Here is a 23060-nt window from a genome sequence, read left to right as displayed (position 1 = left end):
TTGTATGTAGTTTCATAAAAATTAGTGAAATTTTCTTATGTATATTAGGTTAAATAATAATTTCATTCTAGAACTAGATATTCTGGCGAAGAATCACAAATAAAATGAAATTATAAATTGTATTCTAAATATCAATGCTAAAAACGACACGAATTTATAGGACGACCCAATACATGAAAATGTAAATATTTTAGATTAATTGTGTAATATTGTATTTTGTTGTTATAACAAACGAATATTGTTTTAACGATGGTTAAATACTTTTGCGAGGTAGTGTACGTGAAGATATAACATGTACCTGCTACCGTAAGACTGTATTACATGTGTCATCTTATATCTTAGTATACGGTAACACGTAGCAATTATAGGTGAGTGAGGTCAGTGTTAATAGGACAGTCGCGTGAGAGAAGAGTTCCAAAAATGATATGGTTTGCAAGCGGCGACACCGTGTTTTCTTGCGTAATACCCTGCCACAATACGCACAGTACATCCTTCTTTTAGTCAAAGGTCCCGACAGTGGATATATACGTATTAATTTAGCCTGACTCATTACGTATTGAAAGTGCTGCGGACGTTCTGTACTGGATATTACATGTTCGCGACCGTCGTAATCACCGCCTTTACACACTTCTATACTACAGGCAAGGTCGCAACATCGTCTTGGGTATGCTTGTGTGTTACGAAAACGAATTTCAAATAGACAACGTACAAACAAGATATTTTCAATATCAGCTACTCTGATTTTCGAGAATCTTTGGAAAATTTTCAAGGATTACTTTTAAGAATTTTTAACTTGAGACAGGACTCGGCCTTACGTCGTCATTCTCCCTATGGCCACTTAGAGGGTGGGATGGGTGCCCGTAAACCCGTGGATATGTCCACGGGGGAGGATTCAATACCATTTTTCTTGGGGAAGCCTACAATACTCGATACTGTATTCGATTTCGCAAAATTTTAAAACATTAGAATCTTAGAATAGTGAGGGGACGAGTTCCTTCCTTAATCCCTCCTAGTACCATTCCCTAATCCCTCAGTTACACAAATGAAATTCATTACTGTATTTGATTTTGCAAAATTTTAAAACATTAGAATCTTAGAATAGTGAGGGAACCAGTTCCTTCCCTAATCCCTCCTAGTACCATTCCCTAATTCCTCAGTTACACCAATGAAATTCAATACTGTATTCGATTTTGCAAAATTTTAAAACATTAGAATCCTATAATAATGAGGGGACTAGTTCCCTCCCTAATCCCTCAGTTACACCAGTGAAATTCCTCAAAGAATATTATGAAAATTCTATCGCTCAATATGTGTGTCACTAAATTTTTCTAATTGTGAGACAAGTAGTACAACAATTACACCACTATACTCGTAAAAGTTGTATAATTATTTAGCTTGAAAAAAAAGAGCAACGTATAAAATATATCTACCTGAAGAAGACCTTCGTCCACTACCAGATTCCAACATTCTGAATTAACTTGATATTGTTCGATGGTTTGTTGATGAGATTTAAACACAAACTGCTGGACGTCATTCATGTGTGTGTATGTTTCTTGCGATCAAAAAACCATTTGTTCTTTTGACAGTTCCAAATTTTCAGAAGACCGTGACAATAAGTAAAGTAAGTGGGACGACAGGAATGATATCCATCGCGTTAGGCAGATATTCCTCTTCAAGGTTTTACATCATTTCACGCAACCATGACTGATAGCGTGTTAAGTATCATGGAATCAGTTGTTCACGTAACATCAAGATTATCAAAATCGAGTACACAAACGAACAGCATACACTTCAGAATCGTTTTCACTGTTTGAGAAATGTAAACAGATAGTGTAGGAATGTACCCCGAAACGGTAGTTATATATTAATCCTTTCAAAAGTAAGAGTGCTTAACACTCAGATGGTATATACTGAGTCCTAAATCTGTCGATTTTTTTTGAGACAGTGACAATCTTAAATATCAGTGGTGTTTTTCATTCGAAAGAGGATTAACATCGTGGGGACCCTTGATGAGAGCCTTGTTAGCATTGTTGTATAATCAGATAATTGCGTACATTGATTACTACAATCAATTCTTTGAATTTTGTACATCTAGAAGTGCGTATTGAAATGTCAATAATCTGTAAATGATAATGAAGACAAAATCTTCTGTAAATGATAATTAAGACAAAAATTCTATCAAGTCAGATAATTGTATGTACAAGTTACAAGTATCTTCACAATTTCTATTTATTCTTAATGATAAATTATTTCTTATAGAAGAAATAAATTTAAAATAAAACAAAATAACATTCCAACTATTATAGTCCTTATCAAGGTCCAAATGTTATTTCTCATCCAACCAAAAAACACCATTATCATGCAAAACAGCTTAAAAAAAGAACTAAGCACTCTTATTTTTTTTATCACCAATAAAAAAAGAATACACAACACTTTAAATGCTACGAACGTATTCAATCGTCCAAAAATTGAAACAGTTCAATCACTAGAGATCACTAAATTACCTTAATTTTTGTTTAATTAAAATTTCAATGAAAATGAACTCCGCGTACCCACCGTTCATTTGTCAAAAGTATTTAGCACTAAAAGGGTTAAATCAAATTAGTCGGAATGTCGCACTATTTCTTTTTTTTTTTTCTCTCTTTTTTCGTGGATCACAAACACGTTTCGTGCGCTTAACGGGACGAAGCTTATCAGTGACTTTGATTTTCCTTAGCGTTTATCTCGGGCCGCGTGTCGTCCACGAGTGTTTGCCGCGAACGCGTTGCCAGGAGTACAACGCGATCATAATCGCACTCGGCAAGGATTATGGTAGGGATCCGAGGCGTCTCCGATTGGCGGAACTTTTCAGGTGTATTTCACCACGTGTATGCAACCACTCGGTGCACGTACGCATTGCATCACGTCTATGTCTCAGTGGCCGTCGAGGACTATCCCGGTAGGTCATTGTCACGATCATTCTCTCGTTTAACGACGTCACTTCTCGCCGCAGATGATTCTCGCGGAGGATGTGAAGTGAAAAAAAATCTCTAACAAGGAAAGCTTCCCAACTAGACCGACTCGTAAAGAGAATTTCTTAAGTGTACCAGTCGGATTTTAATGAGATTTTTCTTGTTGACAGATCATGTTACAGCGGAGTCGCGATTGTACGAAGTAGTGTTAATTTGTAAATTAATTTTTAAATTTCTAATAGTGTAAATTTCGACTTTATTTATTCTTTGAATCATTTGTTATTCATGAAGAGATGATGAGTTGCCTAGGGAGAGATCAAGGAATTTTTTGTGATTCTTTTGTGGTTATTAGGTAAAGAGGTTCATGTTATTATTAAAAATTATGTCAGGTATTTGTGTTATTAGTCGAACTCTGTGTATAAGGATGTCTGTAATAACGTAATCTATCAACCTGCAAAAGTTCATTAAAATCTGAGTCAGCCAGTTGAGAAGTAGGTACATATTCCTCGTGAGTTGTGAATCTAGGGAAATGTTTATTTTAGCAACATGTATGATGATGTCTTGAAGTTGCTCTATACGGCGAACGTTTGTTGCATTAAGAGATGCTATCTCGGACACTATACACATCTTATGTATGTCAGTAGGCTCAAAGAAATGTGGTAGAAGTTGGAAAATATAGTGCAACCTCAATTACCCAAACAACTGTTTCTCCTTCTGTGCACCCGTCGCGGCGTTTCTCTTTTAAGCGACATTTACGCCACCGGTTTTCTCATTTGATTAATTTCAATGCTTTTTATGGAACCAGTTTCGAAAATAACTTGAGTAAATGCTGGTCGTAAATACGTGGTATTAACAAAATATTTTAAAATCTATCAATTATCTTGGATAATAATAAATGATCAAGAATTTCATCATAATTATCACTATATTTATTTATCTTCACTTTATCCGAATTTTGAAAAGAGTTTTAATGAGAAGTACAACTGGGAGGCTTGGGAGGCAGAAAGAGCAATTAACCCTTTATTAAGAAATTCAAAACTTTTTTTTATAAATATCATTTAGTAAAAGCTGTTAATAGCTAACACGAAATTACTCGAAAATCATGAATTTTTTATTCAGTCTTTTATTTAAAGGTCATTCAACTTTATACGATATAAGTACATTCGCGATCAAATTAAACTTCCCCAAAAAATGGGGATGTCCCAGGTCCCCATCCTTCCCTCTTGGCGACCCCGGGGAGAATGTTGATTTAGGGGAGAGAGGCTTGTATATTATAGGTCTGTGGCCTCTCACTACCTGCGTATACACGCTAAATAAAAGTAACATTATTTTCTTTCTAAATTACTTTTGGTATTATTATCTTCAAAATTCAGATTTTGAGAATTTCTGCTTCTCCTATATCGTCATTTTTCCTATGAAAGTCTAATTAGTAATTAGTAACATAACTAACTAGTGCTGCTATTAAACCGGATTCCATATTATTTCGATCATTTATTGGGCATAATATTTTACTTGGAACTGGTAAATACTGTAATCTAATGAATTCCATAATTAACCATTTTTTTATTAAGTTGTTGAAAGAAAGAGAGATACTTGAAATATTCGACCTATTAATAGTAGATTTCGAAATAATTACACGTGCTTTATAATTAACAGTAAAAAGAGGAAAGGGTTATTCGGATCCAATTATTAGAAATTTGTTATTTCGTTGAAAATTTTGTATGTCTATACCGATCCTGAATGTTCAACAGCAAAAATAATAGTTTATGATTAAAATTACAAACGATAATAGTATTTATTAATAGAGAAAATATGATTTGGAAAAGTTACTAATGAATCCTTTAGACCCGACCATTTCTTCTAATGCTACGTACTTCAGATCTAATAAGAAACCTACCTGTATTTTGAAGTGTAATAAACGTTTGTTCCCGGTTTCTAATAAAAGCTAGCTTTGCCCGCAGTTACGTACGACAGCGTATGTTACATCGATAACGAGTTTGTAAAAACACTTTGCATATTTATATGTAGGTAATTTAAGCACGTCGAAGCAAATCAAGGCGAACGCATTAAACAGACGCAGAAGTCGTGCATCGTGGATGTTTGTTCGCGTTAATAATATGAATTCAAGAATCAATTTATTTAATTTAGAAAACAGGTATTAAAATCAAATGGTATAAAAATTCTATTGAATATGAAAAGTATTTCAAGTGCATTATAATTTTATGTTTGGAAAACATATGTGAATCCAAATGTGTAAATATGAAAATATTAGATCCATAAAAATTAATTTCCTGCCTTTTCTGTTTTAATTGAATTTCAAAGTTCTAAAATCCAAATTTCTAAATTTTAAAGTTGTGAAATTAAAATTTTTAAATTTCAGAATATAAACCTTAAAACAATATGGAGTAAAATAATTTACTTACCTGGAAGGAACGATGGTGCGGGTGATGGGGATGATGGAATTGCGGTGTGTGAATCATGTCGCCGGTTTCAGGATCCTCGCACCTTGGTGACTTTGATACTTCGACGGTGCTCGAGCTAGTAATGGCCGTTTCCTCTTTCGCACTCGCGGATTCCGCGACGGCGTCTTCTTTCTTCTTCTTCTTTACTTCCGACTTCGTTTCCTATTTAAGTAGCTTTCACATTATGAGGCCGATGTCATGTTTTCGTTGAAGACGGCCATTCGGGAAGCAAACGGATGTGCTTAACTCGATTTGCCGTGAGAGAACACCGGTTTGAATTGATTAGTTTTTCATCGTAAATGTGGAGTTAATTTGCTAATTGAAACGTTTTATTATCATAACTGAAAATTTTATGAGATACGATAAATTTAATCCTTGGGCATTGGTGTATTGAGTAATAATGAAGTATAATTTTGAATTAAACCTAATAACGTTAATTCGAATTTATTTTATGTAAATCTATTTAGTTTTCTTTAATTATATTTTACATAATATTTTTAATTTTTTGAAACTTCTAAGTTACGAATATGTTGTTCATTTTGGTGATGGATAATTAAAAATATGTCCAGTATGAATAATTAACAAATATATATAAACAGGATAGCAAACTTTATAGAAACTTGATTTCTAATCAATGATTATTTATGATTTTTTTCTTAGCCTCAGTTAATGTCCATGTAATAAACTTTAATGAATATTTGTCGTTTTAATGAATATTTGTCGATGATAATGATTCAAATCAAATTATTATTGGATTATTGAATAGGAAACGAGTAATCTAAGATGAGAATTGATTTTGTTCTGTATAACTTCTCAATTTATTGTTTCCAGCAGGTCTAATAATCGCGTTTTTTGCCAATAAGATTTTCTTTTTTTAAATATGAATTACCAAATTATATTTAATAACAATACAATAGGCCTATACTCAAAAATGTTTATTTCAAAGATTGTTGATTTTAAATTTTATTTTATTAATTGCAGATTCTATGAAGTTTGCTGTTATCAAAGTATATAGTATGTTCAGAAGACGACAATTTTAATCATATTTCTGAAAAATATCTACAATCCTAATATAAAACAAAAATTGGCAAGGATCACAAAGTATGGTACAAACCTCTGATTGAGCCTCATCGAGGCCAACGAGTTGAAGCGCCTCCTCGAGACTGAATCCGTCGGGAAGACCCAAGGTATCGTTGTTCAGAAGACCATCTACAGCAGCACTTCCTAAGAGGCCACCTCCGAGTAAGTCCGAGGGAAAATCATTTTCGAGCTCTAAGGTATCGGTTAATCCCAGAGAATCATCGGTTAATCCAGCTAAGGGATGATTGTTTAAGTCCAACGACGCGTCCGCGAGAAGCTGATCGTCTTCTTCGGCAGCGCTATTTCCGCTTTCCCCTTGATTGGTAGATTTGAGAATATATTCACCTGTAACAGACGAACAGTAATTTTAATAGTATTCAGTTTCGTTTAATTTAACAAAGGGAATGAAATAAAAGTGGTTAAATTAAATAAACTTTCGTATTTTTCCTATCCACTACAGCTTATTCTCTTTCTTCTCTTATTATTAATCTCAAATTTATCAAGAAAATAATGTAAAAAGCCAAATGTTAATGAAATATAATTCTCCGTAATCATGAAAAAAAAAGAAAACCTGAATGTAAGTGCACAACTTTTACAAAATTTCGCATGGTTTTAATTACCCGTTTTGTTAAATACTTAATGATAACACGTTGCACAATGACACCATGCACTGGTTACTCTCGCATCATGTTAGCTATTAACAAGACGATCGCACGGCGAAACGAATTGTGCACAGCGAGTCTAAACATACTCATTAATTTTGCTAAATCATTGCAACAACGTACACTTTTATGTTTGACTGCTACAAAACAATTTCCGTTTATGCTTGATTGATCTACTTATATAATAACACTGTAGTTCTTTGCTTTAAATCTTGATCTACGAGGTACGATCAAAAAATTGGAGGATTTTATGTATAAATCATTAATTATTAATATTATCAGCAATTACGTATGATGACCTTTGAAGTATAGTATTTCTTTTATTGTAATTTTTTGTCCAACTGTCAAAAGCGATGTGATAAGCAAACGCCGGAACTGAATTTAGTTTCTTCTGTGATTTCTTGATTATTCTTCCTCACATGGCAAACTGACGTTCTTTTACCATCTGTGCAAAACGAGACGATTTAAGAGAAAAGAGAGAACTATTGCGGATATGAGACAACGGGAAATGAATTTTGTGCTAAAAAGTAGTGCGGAAAATCGCAGCGGATACAAAACATGTTCTTGCAAAAAATTTGATAATTCAGTCATTACGAAATTCAAGATAAGGCTGTCTTCAAAAGATATCCAGGTGGTGTTTCGGTTCAATTTAGATGCTATCCAGAACGTGCAAGAATAGGAGATTTTTGATAACTACTCGATTAATTAGTACTCATTTGAGTTATTATTACTGGTGTAACTAATTGTAAGATCTTTTTCAGTGATGGGCTAGGTTCTTCAATTATTATTACACGAAAGTATAAAGTTATTTTTATAATACAACGTAAGTCTAGTATTGATAGTAGAATCTATCATGAAAATAAGATCGTAAAATAAAATTATTCACAATGAGATAACGGCTGCAATCAGAATAAGTGATCTTATGTACAAAAGTCGTATTATTTTACTGCTTCCTTCTTAATAGATTAAAAAAAAAAAAAAAAACACTTTAATCAATGTATTCCGTTTTTATAAAAAAATATTGTTTTGATCGCTTTTCAGTTAGATTCTGCGAAAGGGTTGAAAGGTTAATAGCTTGCGAGATTGCATTCTTTAAGATTGCGAGATTGCATTATGCACTTTGAATATTAAGTAGCGATAAATTATAGTTTGTCTTAATCTATAATTAATATTCAATGATGATTATAGTCATTTTGAAGCGCGATGTATCACATACAGTAATTACTGGACCGAATTACGATTTCTGGGGCCCCTTTAAGAATTGAAATTTATTCTAAATAAAATTAAATAACATGGAATCGTAAAGAAAAAAGAAGAAAACAGCATACAATATAATTTCACTGGGATCTACGACACTCCTCCTGATCATCGCCGTCGGATCATCATTTAAAACAAAGTTGACTAAACAAAAGATTATAAATAGAACATAAACTTACATAATGCCTGATATTGTATTTTTCAATCCACATCGCACGTTATTTTACTTTCATTTACATTTTGATCAAATGATTTTTATAAACCGAAACATAATGAAACATCATAAAAACTGACTTCAAACACGCAGCATATTACACTAAAATAAAAATTACGACACTTTTTAATAAAATTTTACAAAATATCACCGATAAAATTCACTGAACAAAACCATATCAACACATTTACAAATCTTCAATGCACAAAATTTCTAACAAAAATCCATCTGGCACTTTGTTCACTCGCAATACGATGTTCTAACTCGTGTACAATAAAAAAAAGACTTAAAAAAAAAATGAAAATAAAAATCATTCCACGGCGATTCAACTAAAACCGGATTCACTGTGACTCGACGAAAAATCATCCGTTCGAAGACTCGAGGACCGACTGCGACCGACGGACAGGTAAAATTTCGAAGGAGGGACAGGAAAGGAAAAAACGTAACTAATTGAGGGACAAAGGGGTGTTGTTGAAGATCCACCTGCTGGTTTGAACAACCCCTGAATGTTCCCGCCCCACGGCCAATCGCGCGTCCCCGTTTCTACCCTACATCATCCCTTACGCACGCTCCGGATACGTCCGCAAGAACGTTTGCTTTCTACATCCACCCTTCGAAACACGCAACGCGTATAACTTTCTATCATTATTTATCGGGCGAGCTCTTTCAATTCGGCGCCGAACACGTTTCGGCAGGAAGAAGGATGGTAGAAATAGGCCATTTTTGGTAGATATTGAACGAAAGAGAGATTCGAGAGATTAACGCTAAAATGACTGCAGAGGTTAAAACAACCCATTCCATTAAAATTTATTTATACCTATCTTCTTAAAAATCAATAACATTTTTCAAATACTCATCCAGCTTAAATTTTTTCTCTAAATTTTGCCCTAAAATTGTGGGGGTGTATTACACAAAATGATGAAAACGTGAATGTATAAAAGAATATTGTTTGTCTGACATAAAAGCGTCTTATTAATGGCACATCAATTTCAAGTCTCAAGCTTTATGAAAACTATAGTATCTCTATGGTTAACTCTGATTACACTGTCCAACAAATTTGAACTTTTCTTTTGTGATCCCCACTAGATGATTCTTATAGTGTTTTGTGCGCTGATTACGAATCTGCAAACTGTTTTGCTCCCATACGTACAGTTTTTGAAAAAAAAAAACAACAACAAATTTTCAAAAGATATTGAAATTCTATATACACTAAAAAATTATGTAGACTTTCTTGAATACAACGATACCTATCTTTAATACATTATAAATGTTTAAGTATGTTTTAACGACCCCGATTTGGCACCGATTTTTCAATTTATCTGAAAAAGTAGAGGTTCAGCGTGAAATCGAATTATACCACGCGATAGAGTAGATTTTTATTTTGAAAAACCACCCGGAGAAAGTTGCAATGTCGATTTTTTTATCAAGCCAGAAAGCGAGATAGCTTCGCATGAAACGAAGTACCGACAGTGGTGCTCCACGTCCAGTTTATATTACCGCTTAAAGCAACTGCATTAGGCGGAACGCCGAGCAACCGTCATGACGCGAAGCACCACTGTTGGTACTTCGTCTCATGCGAAGCTATTTTGCTTCCTGGTTTGATAAAAATATCGACGTTGCAACTTTCTCCGGATGTATTTTCAATATAAAAATCTGCTCTATCGCGTGGTATAATTCGATTTTACGCTGGACCTCTACTTTTTCAGATAAATTGAAAAATATCTTAAAAAATTGGCGCTAAATCGGGGCCCTCCGCGTTCAATGATCGTTTAAATATACTTAAACATTTATAATATATTAAAATTAGGTATCGTTGTATTCAGGAAAGTCTACAGAATCATGTAGTGTAAATTGTTTAAATCTAAAAAATATATTTCTTTTTCGAAATCAAATTTCTCACAAACTGTACGTATAGGAGTAAAACGGTTTGCAGATTCGTAACCAGGGTACAAAACACTATAAGAATCACATAGTGGGGATTTGGAACACAAAAGAAAAGTTAAAATTTGTTGGACAGTGTTACTAGTGTGATTTTAATGGTATGGAAAATCATCTTACTGTTTCAGTTTCTTAATTAATTGACTGAATTAAATTCTTACTCAATGTAAGTCACTGATCACCAAAGTAGCAATGAAAGCCTTAAAAACAATTAAATTCGATTTCTTAAGAAAGTAAAAATTGCTAGATTATGGCAAATCTCACTTTACCGCATACAAGTTGCAAATGAAATTCCTTCGATACAGTAGAACAAGCAACGAGGTACTTTTCACTAATTAATCCAATTTTCATGCACGAAGGAAAAAGGAAGTTGCGGCGAGCATAGAAATTTCGACGAATGAAATCATCTTTTTTCTTTTTCGAACGTGATGTTATTAGAGATAATAATCTCATAAAATAACAATTCTTCGAAGGCTGGTCGAATGCGAACAGGTCGACTAAACTGAACGACAGACGGGTCGGTTAAAACCGAACAACGGACGACCCGGCGAAAGAAGAAGAGACTTTTGGTTCTTCTGCTGGTCATGAGTGCGGTGCCTTGAGAAGGAAGATCGCACCTTTCGGATGGCTATTAGATTAACGAGTAGTGGCAGCCATTGTCTGGCCCAAATGCGGGCCTGACCGCACGATAATGGCCGACTGTAATTTCAGAACTTCAGGCACTACCTTCAACAGACTGTACAATGAGCTTTTTCAAATTCCATAAAGCATTAAAAATACTAGATTCACAGTATAACTCGAATGAAAATGACCGATAGTTGTTTTGAAATGTTATAAACACCGCAAGTGTTTGGTAAAAATTTTCATTAATATCATTACCAAGTATATATAGAAAGTTGGGTAAAACGTTGTACATGTTATTGTTTTTCTGTAGTAATAACTGTAATTTACGGCCAATGCGCGATATTAGATTCGGGTTGTTCCCATGAAAGTTTGTAATTAATTATAGACTGGAGTTGTTTGTGCAAGTTTGAAACAGTTAAAGTGAAGAAAGATTGATTTTGCATTTCTGATTTTATCTTTTTACATAACTCCTGTTGAAAGAACCAATTACGGTAAATGCAGTTTTAGTTGGTTCACAGTATTTTGACTTTTTAATTGATTATTTATCTACCATTGTAATGTAGATAAGCTGTTTTAAATTCTTTCGCTACGGTCATCGCTGCCGGAAACTGTACTGCTACGTTTTCATGCAAAATCTGTGGATTCGTTCAAGAAGTGCCAATGTCACATTTTTGCAAACTTAATTAAACCTGGTATTAAATTGACGAAGAATTGTGTATTCTATATATATAAAAACCGACAATTTCAAATTCTATCGAGAAATGACTAGGTATGTATTTAAAATTCCAATGAAAATGAACATTTGAGAAGTCGGTGTACATTTAATATTACGAGAGCCGAGTCGAATGGTTGGACGCGTCTTTCGGGGATGAATCTTTTTCCCGTTTAAATCCGGCGCAAGGGGAATTTGCTCGATCACGGTGCGTCTAATGGCGTGTGGTTCTCAAGTCTTCACCAATTCCACGGTTTCTTTGAACTCGCGGTCGGCTTTTTCCACGACCACGGGAACGTCGACAGATCATTTCTCACATTTCGCGCGCGTCTAACGATCATTTTCTCTTCGTTCCAGCTCCTCCTCTGTCCCGTCGCGTCGTCCCTCGCCGTTCGTCGGATAATAATTCCTGCGTTACTCGACAAAATTTTTGGACCAGCGGCCCCTACGGTGCCGAAAAAAAAGGTACCAAACGTTCCGTGCCCTCTTCTTAATGCTATCCATTTCCTATCGGCTCGTACACGAATCGTTTCGATACAACAGCGAACAATCCTACCTTATGAATGCGCCAGCACGATTGTCCTATCCTACCGATGACAAATATATCCAGCCGAATCTTATTTCGCAGCCCTCGACAGAAGGGTGCCAATGGACGATACCGACACGCTTCCGAGCGTCCTTTGACGTCTCATTTTCAACGTTTCCCTACCGAATGTATCAACGAGTCGGTCCAAGTCACCTGGTACCGACCATAAATGGGTTTAAGTCATCATTCTAGGCATTCGTTCTTGGTTAAATCGTTAATTGTTCGCGTTGACCGGTGTCAGCACGTTTCATCGACGCTCGTTTGGGAGAATTAATTGACTGGACACTACTTTAGTCTGCTGGGTTTTAAGGCATTTTTAGGGTTGGTGCACGTGAAATGTTTTGCGAACGATCTAATCAATAATACATTCACCGTTTGAAAAAGCTTATTTGAAAAAACAACCGTTTAAATTTGAATGGGAAGTTTAAAGATGAAGATGTACGAAAATTTAGTACCAAACCCTCGAACGGCGGACCGTAAAGAGAGCCACAATTTTAATTCACTGCCGTCGCTAAAGTTCAAGAACCATTCGAAGCTTTCCTACACAAATGACTATTTTATTAGTTGAACAGAAGATCGAAAACAACGCTACCTAAACTTCCAATCCGTAATAATCCGCAACGAGGTGCAATGAATCCTCAATAGAATTCACGACAGCTGTCGTCGGGCCTGTAATTATGACAGATGATTGTTCAAACGCGCCTACTTGTTACGCAACTACTCGATCACATCGCTACCATATTAAAGACATTCGATAAACGTACCTTATGGAATGCAATCCTAAACGCGATTAATCCACAGTGCGACCAACGAAAGAGATCACGGTACATCGCAGTTTTACATTAAAGTCACTGAACTGAAGTCCTTCATGAGCGTCGCACTGGTCACCGTCACAAAGAGGAGTACAGAAGAAGCCTATCCACCAAAGATTAAACACCTTACACCATACGGTCGCACTTTTCAGAAACAGTACCAATGTTCATTACACGTGTCGAGAGGCTTTTAATTAACATCCAAACGGAAGTGGTCAGGATCGAAGGACCTGTGAGCCAGGATGTCCCAATACACTGAGCGGTGTAGTCACGAAAATCGACTGGAGAGAAATTTTCGAACGGATTTTTTTTCATGGTAACGCGATCATCATGGTCGCTACGTTATACGGTCCAATATCGAGGAGAGTCATAACAGCCTGTACTGGCGGATGATTTTGATGCAGGCACAGCATGGAGTCGACTGATAGTCTATCGCGTAGCAAGGCATTGCCTAACCATAGCCAGGACAAGTATTGTGCCGAGAGACAGGTTCTCCGTTAAAAAACGGACCAATCACGTCGGGGTTGGCTGTTATGCCAATATGGCTGCCAGACAATGCGCGCTGGAGGTCTGGAGAGAAGGGAGGGAAGGTTTCTACCCATAATGCCATTCTCCGGGCTCCCCACTGTGAACGAACCAGCGTATACCGGGTCTTGATCGGCCGACATTCCCGCGTACCAGCTTAGCCAGGGTGCATCTTACTAGAATATATAGCTTCGAGTCATTGTCCTTCGTACGATCTACCCTTGCGAAAATCTATATCTGGACGGGATATCTTGCCACAGAGGTACATTTTGAAATAGACACCATTCGACTTACACTTATCATTTAATTTCAAAGGAAACAGAATTATATCGCAAGACAATAATATCATTAAATAAATTTATATTTCGTTTAATTCCAACATTATAAGAAATTTGAAAATTTTATTAAATAATTGTGTTGGAAACTATAATTAAAAATTTACATCTATTTAATTTATAGGCATACTGATATCCGTTATATTAATAATTTGAGTTTTATAGCAAGAATATCAAATGTGCATACAATTATGTGTTTATAAATTAGGTAGATTAAGTTTTTAATTATAATTTCCAACAGAATATTTAGAAAAATTATGCCACTCGCTAAACATTATCATGGAAAAATTATGGACACTACGTTATCACGATAAAACCAGTTCGTAAATAGTGCAATTATTTTGTAAATGATATTATTTCTCATGCATACTTAGAAATATATTTTGTTAGTCGTGACGGTGACTAGCAATTCTCAGTGGTAACCAGTAGGTTAGCTTCGACAGACGATAAAGGCTGTAAACCACTGCTGTTAAGATGCTATCTAAATCCTGTCAAATGCCTGTTCTATCGATACCCTTTATTCCTGTGTCGTCACTCTTATTCGGACACTGTCGAAGAATCTTGGAACATATCAGATTAATTTTGTAATTATCACCGACAAAGTCCGTCCGAGAATAATAACGATCGCATACATTACTTAGAAATTGTAGACGATCAAAGAGAATCTAATATACTTCTATAGTTTTATAAAAATAACAATTTTAAATACAGGCTGCCAATCAATGTGAAAGTTTCTACAAAGTAATAAGAAACTAATTTAGAATATGTTGAACCTGTCTGTTATCTAATTCAAAAGCTTTTGCAAAAGAATAAAAATTAAAATAAATGAACGCACTCTAAGGCAGAGTATTAATTGCAATTATTCAAAATAGAGTTGTACGATGTTTCAATTTAATCACTTCTGCAATTAATATATGCATGTCTCTCGTCAATGTTCCCCCCATGTTAATGCATTAAGAAATAAGACTTTATTTCCTCTTTAAAATTAATCAGTAGGTTTCGAAATCTTTTGAAAATTTCTAACTTTCCTATTTTGCTTCTTAAGATTTGATATTTACATTTCACCTCAAAAGATGATGTTTGAAAAAGTATTTAATTTTTTTATTTTTTAACGAATTATCATTTGATATATATAAAATATAGTGTACATTACATCGAGATGCTCTTAATTATGTATGTAGCTAATCCCCAAGTCGTTTACATCGAAAAAATACTAGCGGTGAATGGTAAGTACAGTTCCGGAACATTGATTTATTAATCAATAAGTGCAAATCATTGTATCCCATGGTGAACTATTATGGATAAGCGAAATGCGATCGCTGACAAAAGTATAACGTAACAATGCGTGCTCGATCTGCTGGAACCTTCGTAGAAGAACGAAGTCTAGGACACCCTCTGCATGCGGTAAATAATAGTGGCTGCATGAACTTGTGCTTTTCTAACATTGCGGCTCGTCCCGTGGTACCGACTGATAGATACAATCGTGCTATTCGACTTTTTCTTTCGTTTCTTTGCAAAACGAGCACGTGATTTCCACCCGAAACTTGTGTTCGAAAATTGAATTAACCTCCAGCTACGATACAAACCTTTTCAATTTCTTCAGGTTTAATGTTGTATCAATTTCCTAGTTATTATTAGGTGGTTGCTATTAATCCATCTAACGCGACGCTTAAAATGATTGGCCAGTAAGATTTTACAAGAGGATTTTGAAATTCAAAGATTTTAGATTTCTGGATATTTGGAATTTTAGAAAATTTGCGAATTTTGAAGTTTCAAAATTCTCGAAGTATTCCTATGAAATCTGCAAAGAGAAACAAGCTTCTCCAACCTTACAGATATTAATATTTTTCATATCTCTTTATCGTAATGACATTTCGGTATGCATGCACGTAAGTACAGGTTGACGATATGACAAGAGTCTTATCAACTCACAGAAATCATTTGCACGTATTAACATGTTATAATTATGTAGTTATACAGAATGTACAAATGCATATAATTTTAAGCTATCGTATAAAATACTATTTTTAATTAGTACTCATAAGTAATCCTTTCCTTGCTTTTGTATTACATACACGTAATGTTCGATCATTTTTTTCTGCTTGCATAACTAACATTTATAACAGCCTTTTTTCGTCTTTTATTTTCCTGACGCACTTATGTAATTGTATACGACCGCCGATTTAAAGATAACCTTCTCTCTATACCACTGATAAATAAACCTTGAACGTTGTACAATTATTATTCCATAACTTTATCGAATTTATTTTTACGTTAATTAGGTACACTTTTTCCGTAGAGAAAGTAACGAGTAGGGAAAGCAGGAAACATTACCTAAAGTAAAAAATTATGAATTAAAAAAAATTTTTCTCATTTAATTCTCAAATACTGCAAAAGTCCTCAAAGCAATCATCGAAATCATCGGATTACATAAATAAAACTCGAAAACAGGAAAAATCACGACTGCATCGAAAGATTCTGTTTAGAATGCAACAGATGGAAGCTCAGGCTTCCTGTGAAATGCACCTATGTAAAGGATTTCTGAAAATGGGGTCAAAAACCTAGTTAACACCTCTTATACACAAGTCATCCTGGATGTCAAGTTGGCAGTCAATGAGCATTGTTGCTACCTCATACTATGACGTTCGCTCTTCTGTCTAGCTTGCACTTTTCGTCGGCCACGCGTTTCACGACCAGAGCAACGGTAATCCAGTCATGCTTAGAAGGTGCATTTTTTTGCCCTTCCTTAGCCTATCACTTCAAAAAAAAAAGAAAAACAACGGCTGTGTTTGTAAAGAAACTGAATCGTAACGTAGCAAGGTGAGTTCAGTGACTATGTTCTATCAGAAGTCAGAAGCTCAGAGAACTAGGTATGCAAATTGTTCGATTAAATTTTGCATCAAATAAATTTGGCATTTTTAATATACAATTCGTATTAATTTTTCTACAGATAAATAACGTTACATAAATGGATATTAATCCATTTAGGATGATTTTTCAGAAGAAAAATGCTACACCTGTTAAGACTGAGCTGAATTAACTCGTATATCATTACAATCATTGTTTATTTTAATAGCTCTTGACATGCTCCTTCTGTAGGATACTCTGAAAGAAATCTTCCACGCCTGTAACCGAGATTTCATTAAATCGTCAACAGTGATTTTAGCAATACTTGTTGCAAGTTGTCATGATGCACGAATTCCTTCGAGAGACCCTGTGGCACAGTGACCCATTCCATGACGAAACACATTTCGAATTAGTCGATCAGTAGCTTTATACTACCTTCTATGTGGATCAGAAAACTTTCGTTTCTTTGATGGTCTAACCAGTAGATTTACCAGAATGCATGTCATACAATTTCTCTTATTAACGTTCGTAGTCCAATTTTTATTCCATATTCAAAGTCACTCGATAAAACAAATTCCTCTTATTGTATTTTCTTTTCTAATTTCAAGTTTTCTATATTTTATTAGAAAAAATTTATTCCATTAAGAAAACACCTCATACTACCTTAACAATGTCGAAATGTTGAATCTTTTTTCTTTAATTTTCATACTCTTTTATCAAACTCTGATGTTAATTGAGGGGTTAATTCAAGGTTTTCTCAGAAGGCTGAACGAAATGATAAAACTGACCTGAAGACTGGCTTCTGGAAGATGCAACAATGAATACCTGCTGAAGAATTTCATCCTTAAAAAGAACTTTTCACAAAAGCTGAATGAAGAAAAAAAAGTGACTTGATGCAATAATGACAGGTTGAAGGTCGGCTGAAGAGAGTGTCTAGAAGGGCTAATGGTACTTCAAGTGACAGGCCGACCTCATCTCAACCTGGTCTGATACATATCTATCCTAAATCAACACAGTTCTCAAGCAAAAGCTTTCCCCGACTTTTTCTTTATTTACTGTTCGGCTTTGCATTCTTTTTCAGTTTTTGATTTGCATTTTTGTTAATCGAATTGGAAAGACAGGGCCGTAAATTACTCACTACACAGTTTAAATTAATTAAACTATGTAACAATTTTAGAAATTATAGATGGAAGATTCTTTTTGTATAACATCATACAAATAATTGCACTTTCCTGATACACAAAACCTAGTCGTGTTTTGTGACTTTTTTTTTGTTGACATCCAGGACCATTTTTAAGATACCATTGCGTGGGACATCCTGTATAACGTCGTTTCTTATTGTTGCCGTATATTTTCATCCCTAAGCTTCCTGGAAGTGCCCTCCTGAATTCGTCCTGAATCCGTGGCGTGCAACGAGCCACGATATGAGTAATGATGCGTGCTCGTGTTACAGGGGTGGATGTGGCAAGTCACGGCCCCGAGTATCCCTATAACCCCATACATGCCTCACCAGGCAGCTGCCTCAAACCAGCACTCCCATGGGGGTTTCTGAAATAGCCGAACTAACATGGCGGAACACGTACGACTCCAAATATTGATTCTCTCTTGGGATCTACCGACGACTCGAATCGCTCAGAAAAATTGTGCCATTTCCTCCGAATTCCAATGGACAATAGGTAGATAAATTTTTCTATAAAAATCGCCATGAATTTCTGACGAGCTCCTGAAATTTCATTAATAAAAAATCATCAGAAGGAACTAATTAACCCTTGGGTGACTGAGACCAATCTTCAATATCCTCATCTAATATCTCTTTAAATATTATTTTTCTAACGTATAGATGGGTATCTTTCATTTAGAAGTTGAAGTGCCTAATTTGTACGTTTTATAATTTTGGTCCAGGCACCGACTTTTTAATAGATTAAATCGGAAATATTGTTTTTTGTTCTTGGCGTGAGAAGAATTTTGGTAATTTCTCTACCTCATCTAGCTCCAAAATGGAAGCCACGCGAAGGGTCCGTTCTGAATTCTAAATCCACTTTGGTCGACGTTAGTCACGGTTGTTGTTACGCATCGACCCAGTCGGATATTATTTCTTTTCTTTCTTTATGAACATTCGTGACGAATCGAAACGGAAATTAATACAACACTTGAAATAAATTGCATTTCGATGTTTTTCAGGCCACATAATAATTTTAACGTGATACTGAAAGTTGGTACCGTTGTATAATGTAGTATGAATGATGCTCAAAGTTAACATCAATTTTTGTTACTGCAACACGTCATTTTTGTGCATTTAGGTAATTAAAAATTTGACTATTCTATAAAGTTATCACTAAAAAATTACCATTAAATACAAATAAACAATCATGAAAATTAATGTCAATTTTCAATATCGGTAAGAAGTATATCATCTAAAATATGCAATTTTCAGTACAATTAATTAAAATTTAACTATTTATTCCTACGCGAATGTAACAATATTCTGCAAAATTCATCTATGTATCAAGCAACATTTTCTTTAACGTGCTATAAATAAATAGGACATAGTTTATTAAAATATATGAAGAAAGTGAAAGATATAGGGAAAGTAGGTGTGTATATTAAAATGGTGTAAACACGCATGGCGGATGCGGCCATGCTTTCACGATCTTCCCCCCATGAGATTTCAGTCGTTCACGCACGTATACGCACTGTGCACCGCCCGCGCACGTGGCAGATGTTCCATTTTATACATTCACGCATGCGTTTCGTGTCTTGCTTCTCCACCATTCACGATTCCGCTATCCCCATCCGGTTCGACGTTCGCTCACATCCGCCAACTGAACGGTTCGTTATATTCTTGATTCATTCGCAACCTACAAATCGTTGAAATCTCTCTTCCCATTTTAGAACCGATCGAATAAGGTAATTTTGTATTAGAAACTTGGATTTCTATGCACGTCTGGCTTCTTTACTTTTTCTATTGAATTAAAATTTTTTAGAAACTTCTATCACAATGAGAACATGCTCGTTTACTAAGATTAGGTCATTCTAATAATAATATAAACATAATAGGTTAATATTACTAATACATATTAATATTGAATAATTAAATAGGTTTTTTACAACATTAATTAGGAAATGACAATACTACCTAATAAGATTTCATCGATTATGAAATGATTTATAATTGATTGATACCTATGATCTACTAGTTATTCTATAACGAGTAAGATTTTATTAATTATTAAGAATTAATGTTACACTGTTCCATAATTAAGGGGATGTTACTAATATTAAGTCATCTAATAATCAATGTCGTTAACTAATTGTAAGTTCTAATAGGAGCTAATTAATATTAATATTTTATGACATCTTTCTTATTAATTATGATAAATGTTAATTACATCGTACTAGTTATTCTGTAAGCTAATAAAAAGCCTTTATAATTGCAGAGAACATTACCGAGAAAGCCGTCGATAAAAAGAAATGTATCGTGTCGATCTAAAACGAATGCGAGCAGCACACCCAAAGCGTTCGGCCGCGAGACAATGCTATGATAATTTATTCGTAGGATATAAACTTTTTATAAGATCCACCATGTAATCCATCATGCTTCGTCAAATTGGTACAAGCGCCTTTGTATGTCGGCGGCAACATGCACATAGCCGTCTTTTTATTCTTCGACCGTTCCTTTTCACAAAAGCACTGGTCTCGTGCGTGAAGATCGCGATGCGCGAGCCACGTTCATGTAACTGCAGGAAACAATTTGTAATAGTGTTGGAGGGGAATTTCGTGTTAAGAATAAATTTACATGTAATCGCGAGGCATTCTTACGAATGCAACTTTGTATCGGGCTATATATATAATTTTAACATCGTTTTGCAATTTTCTACAGACCGAGCTTATAACACCATGATTACGCGATTATTCATTTCTGGTGCAGTGAACTTGTCTTACAAATTGGTCTTCTTGACATTTCATGAATTATTTGTCTGTTAACAATGGAATAATTAACGTCAAATTTATACCTAATTTTATCACATTCATCGGTCGAAAGAAGATTTGAAATGTTTTATTTATTACGTAAATTCCTCTGTTTTCAACAACAAATAAATCTTTTTAACCGAATATTATTCTTGTTAATTAATTATTTACCAAGTAACATCCTGCAGTGAAAACGGCCACGTGCAATACGTCATGGGATAATTAGAATTATTCAGATTACGATCGGTTTACTTTTTAATTTAAACTTTCTACTTGGTACATTGCGTAATTAATGATATTTAAAATAAAAAATTTTAATTAAAAAATAAAAATGAATTTCAACTTGAAAGAGATATATAAATAAATTTCAATGGTGATATTTATGTTAAAATTTAAAAGGATTCGAATACGGTGAATAAAATATTATAGGATAAAGACATTCCTTTAACCCTCGTTTCGAAGGCGTTCGTTATTCTTCATTTTCTCTTACTAAATTTTAAAGAATAGTGTGACGCCCATGGAATTTGTGCTTTCTTTTGTCGAGCGACTCATTAATCACACAATGCCGTACGTCGAGTAGACTCGATCGATCGACGTCGAGATAGTCGCGTAATGAGCTTCGGTGCTCTTGTTAGCCTGGGCTGCTGTTTTGTAAAACGAACTTATTATTGCAGAACCGAATTAATTTCCTACAACCAACGATGCAGTGGAACGAATAAGCGCACTGTAAATTGCCTTCGATTCGAACGACCACTCCCCAATATTCCTTTCTTTCTTCATAAACGAGAACAAACGAAAAAAAACTTATCCAAGTGAAACTCGAAATGTTCAGCGTTATTTAAATAAATTTTTATTTGAACAATGATTCAGAATTATTTCAAAATCATTTTTCCTAAGAATGTAAGATTAAGAATAGTTAAATTATTTGAATAATACAAATAATTGAATGTATTTGAATTATGGACATTTAAATATTTGCTTATTTAAAATTCAAAAAATGAGAAAAAATTTAATTTAAAAAAAGCTTTGTATTAACATTCTTGCATAAAGAATGCATTTTTAAGCCTCAATCCTGAAAATTTGAGTTCCTAATTTTAATCGATATATTTTCTTAGGTTTAGATTGTAATTGACTCAGCTACGTTGGTGTGAAAGTTAATTATAGAATTCACCTATCGTGAAAAAGGAAAACATACATATTCAATACACAAAATGTGTTCCTCATAAATTTTAATTTTTTTGTTTTTAATTATCCCATACAAGATATAATAATATTATGCGCGTCATGCAATGTTCACATTTTTTGTAACTAAACATGAAATATACATTATCTTAAAGCTTTCTTCATGAGCATATACCACTGACCAAAAAAATACTGACACCTTTATTGTAAACGTTAAAAATGAAAGGTACAAAAATTCATTTTTGTCAAAAAATACACCTAGAGGACTATTTAATTTTAAGAGTTGGTAATGAGGATAATTTGAAAAGCATGAATTTTTCAATAATTTCCTTTATACGATTTTCTAAAAATAAAAAAATGACGTAACTTTTGTTTAAACCTTTTGTCTAAACATTCAGCGTTTTTTCAAGAGTTAGTTTCATCCCCCAGAACAAAAAATAGATGTTACGGATGGACTGTTCTACTTGCAAACAAAGTTTTCTAATTTTTTGTATTTCCTCGTTCCTAACTTCCCCTGTTAGTAGTTGCAACATTTTCTATTTTACAATAAAATAAAATGGCGTAAATGAACTTTGATAACAAAGTTTGTTAATCATTAATTCTCGGACTTCACTTAAAAAAGTAAAATATTTATATGTGATCTTACTTCAAAGACTAAAAGAGTTACAACTCTTTCACATAATGTCGTTAGAAAAGTTGTTAACTTCAATTCCTTCGATAACAATAAAAAAAAAAAATTCAAGCCTAACCTGTCGACTGTTGAATAATTACACGTCATCGAATGCAATCAATATTTTGAATAGAATTTTTCATAGATCCATAATCGATCATAATCATCGTGTATATCAATTTCCGTAACGATTGAAAAATGTTTATCGCTCGATCGTTATCGGAAGAATGCTCT

At 34.3% G+C, this 23060-nt stretch overlaps 1 protein-coding gene across 7 annotated transcripts in view; it reads right to left on the bottom strand.

The window, feature by feature from the left end:
• Window positions 1-23060, bottom strand: part of LOC114878246 (segmentation protein cap'n'collar) — an 88867-nt gene that overhangs the window by 33979 nt on the left and 31828 nt on the right. For all 7 annotated transcript variants that reach the window (XM_029191831.2, XM_029191833.2, XM_029191829.2 and 4 more), the window contains 2 exons: window positions 6528-6838; window positions 5375-5575 (listed from right to left, as the gene is read on the bottom strand). In XM_029191831.2, the coding sequence (XP_029047664.2) occupies window positions 5375-5575; window positions 6528-6838 (512 nt within the window). The remainder of the gene's footprint in view (window positions 1-5374; window positions 5576-6527; window positions 6839-23060) is intronic.

The sequence above is a fragment of the Osmia bicornis genome, chromosome 9 (assembly GCF_907164935.1).
Source record: "Osmia bicornis bicornis chromosome 9, iOsmBic2.1, whole genome shotgun sequence".
Lineage (NCBI taxonomy): Eukaryota > Metazoa > Arthropoda > Insecta > Hymenoptera > Megachilidae > Osmia > Osmia bicornis.
Note: the sequence above shows the minus strand (reverse complement) of the source record. Positions and strands in the feature narration are given on the sequence as shown.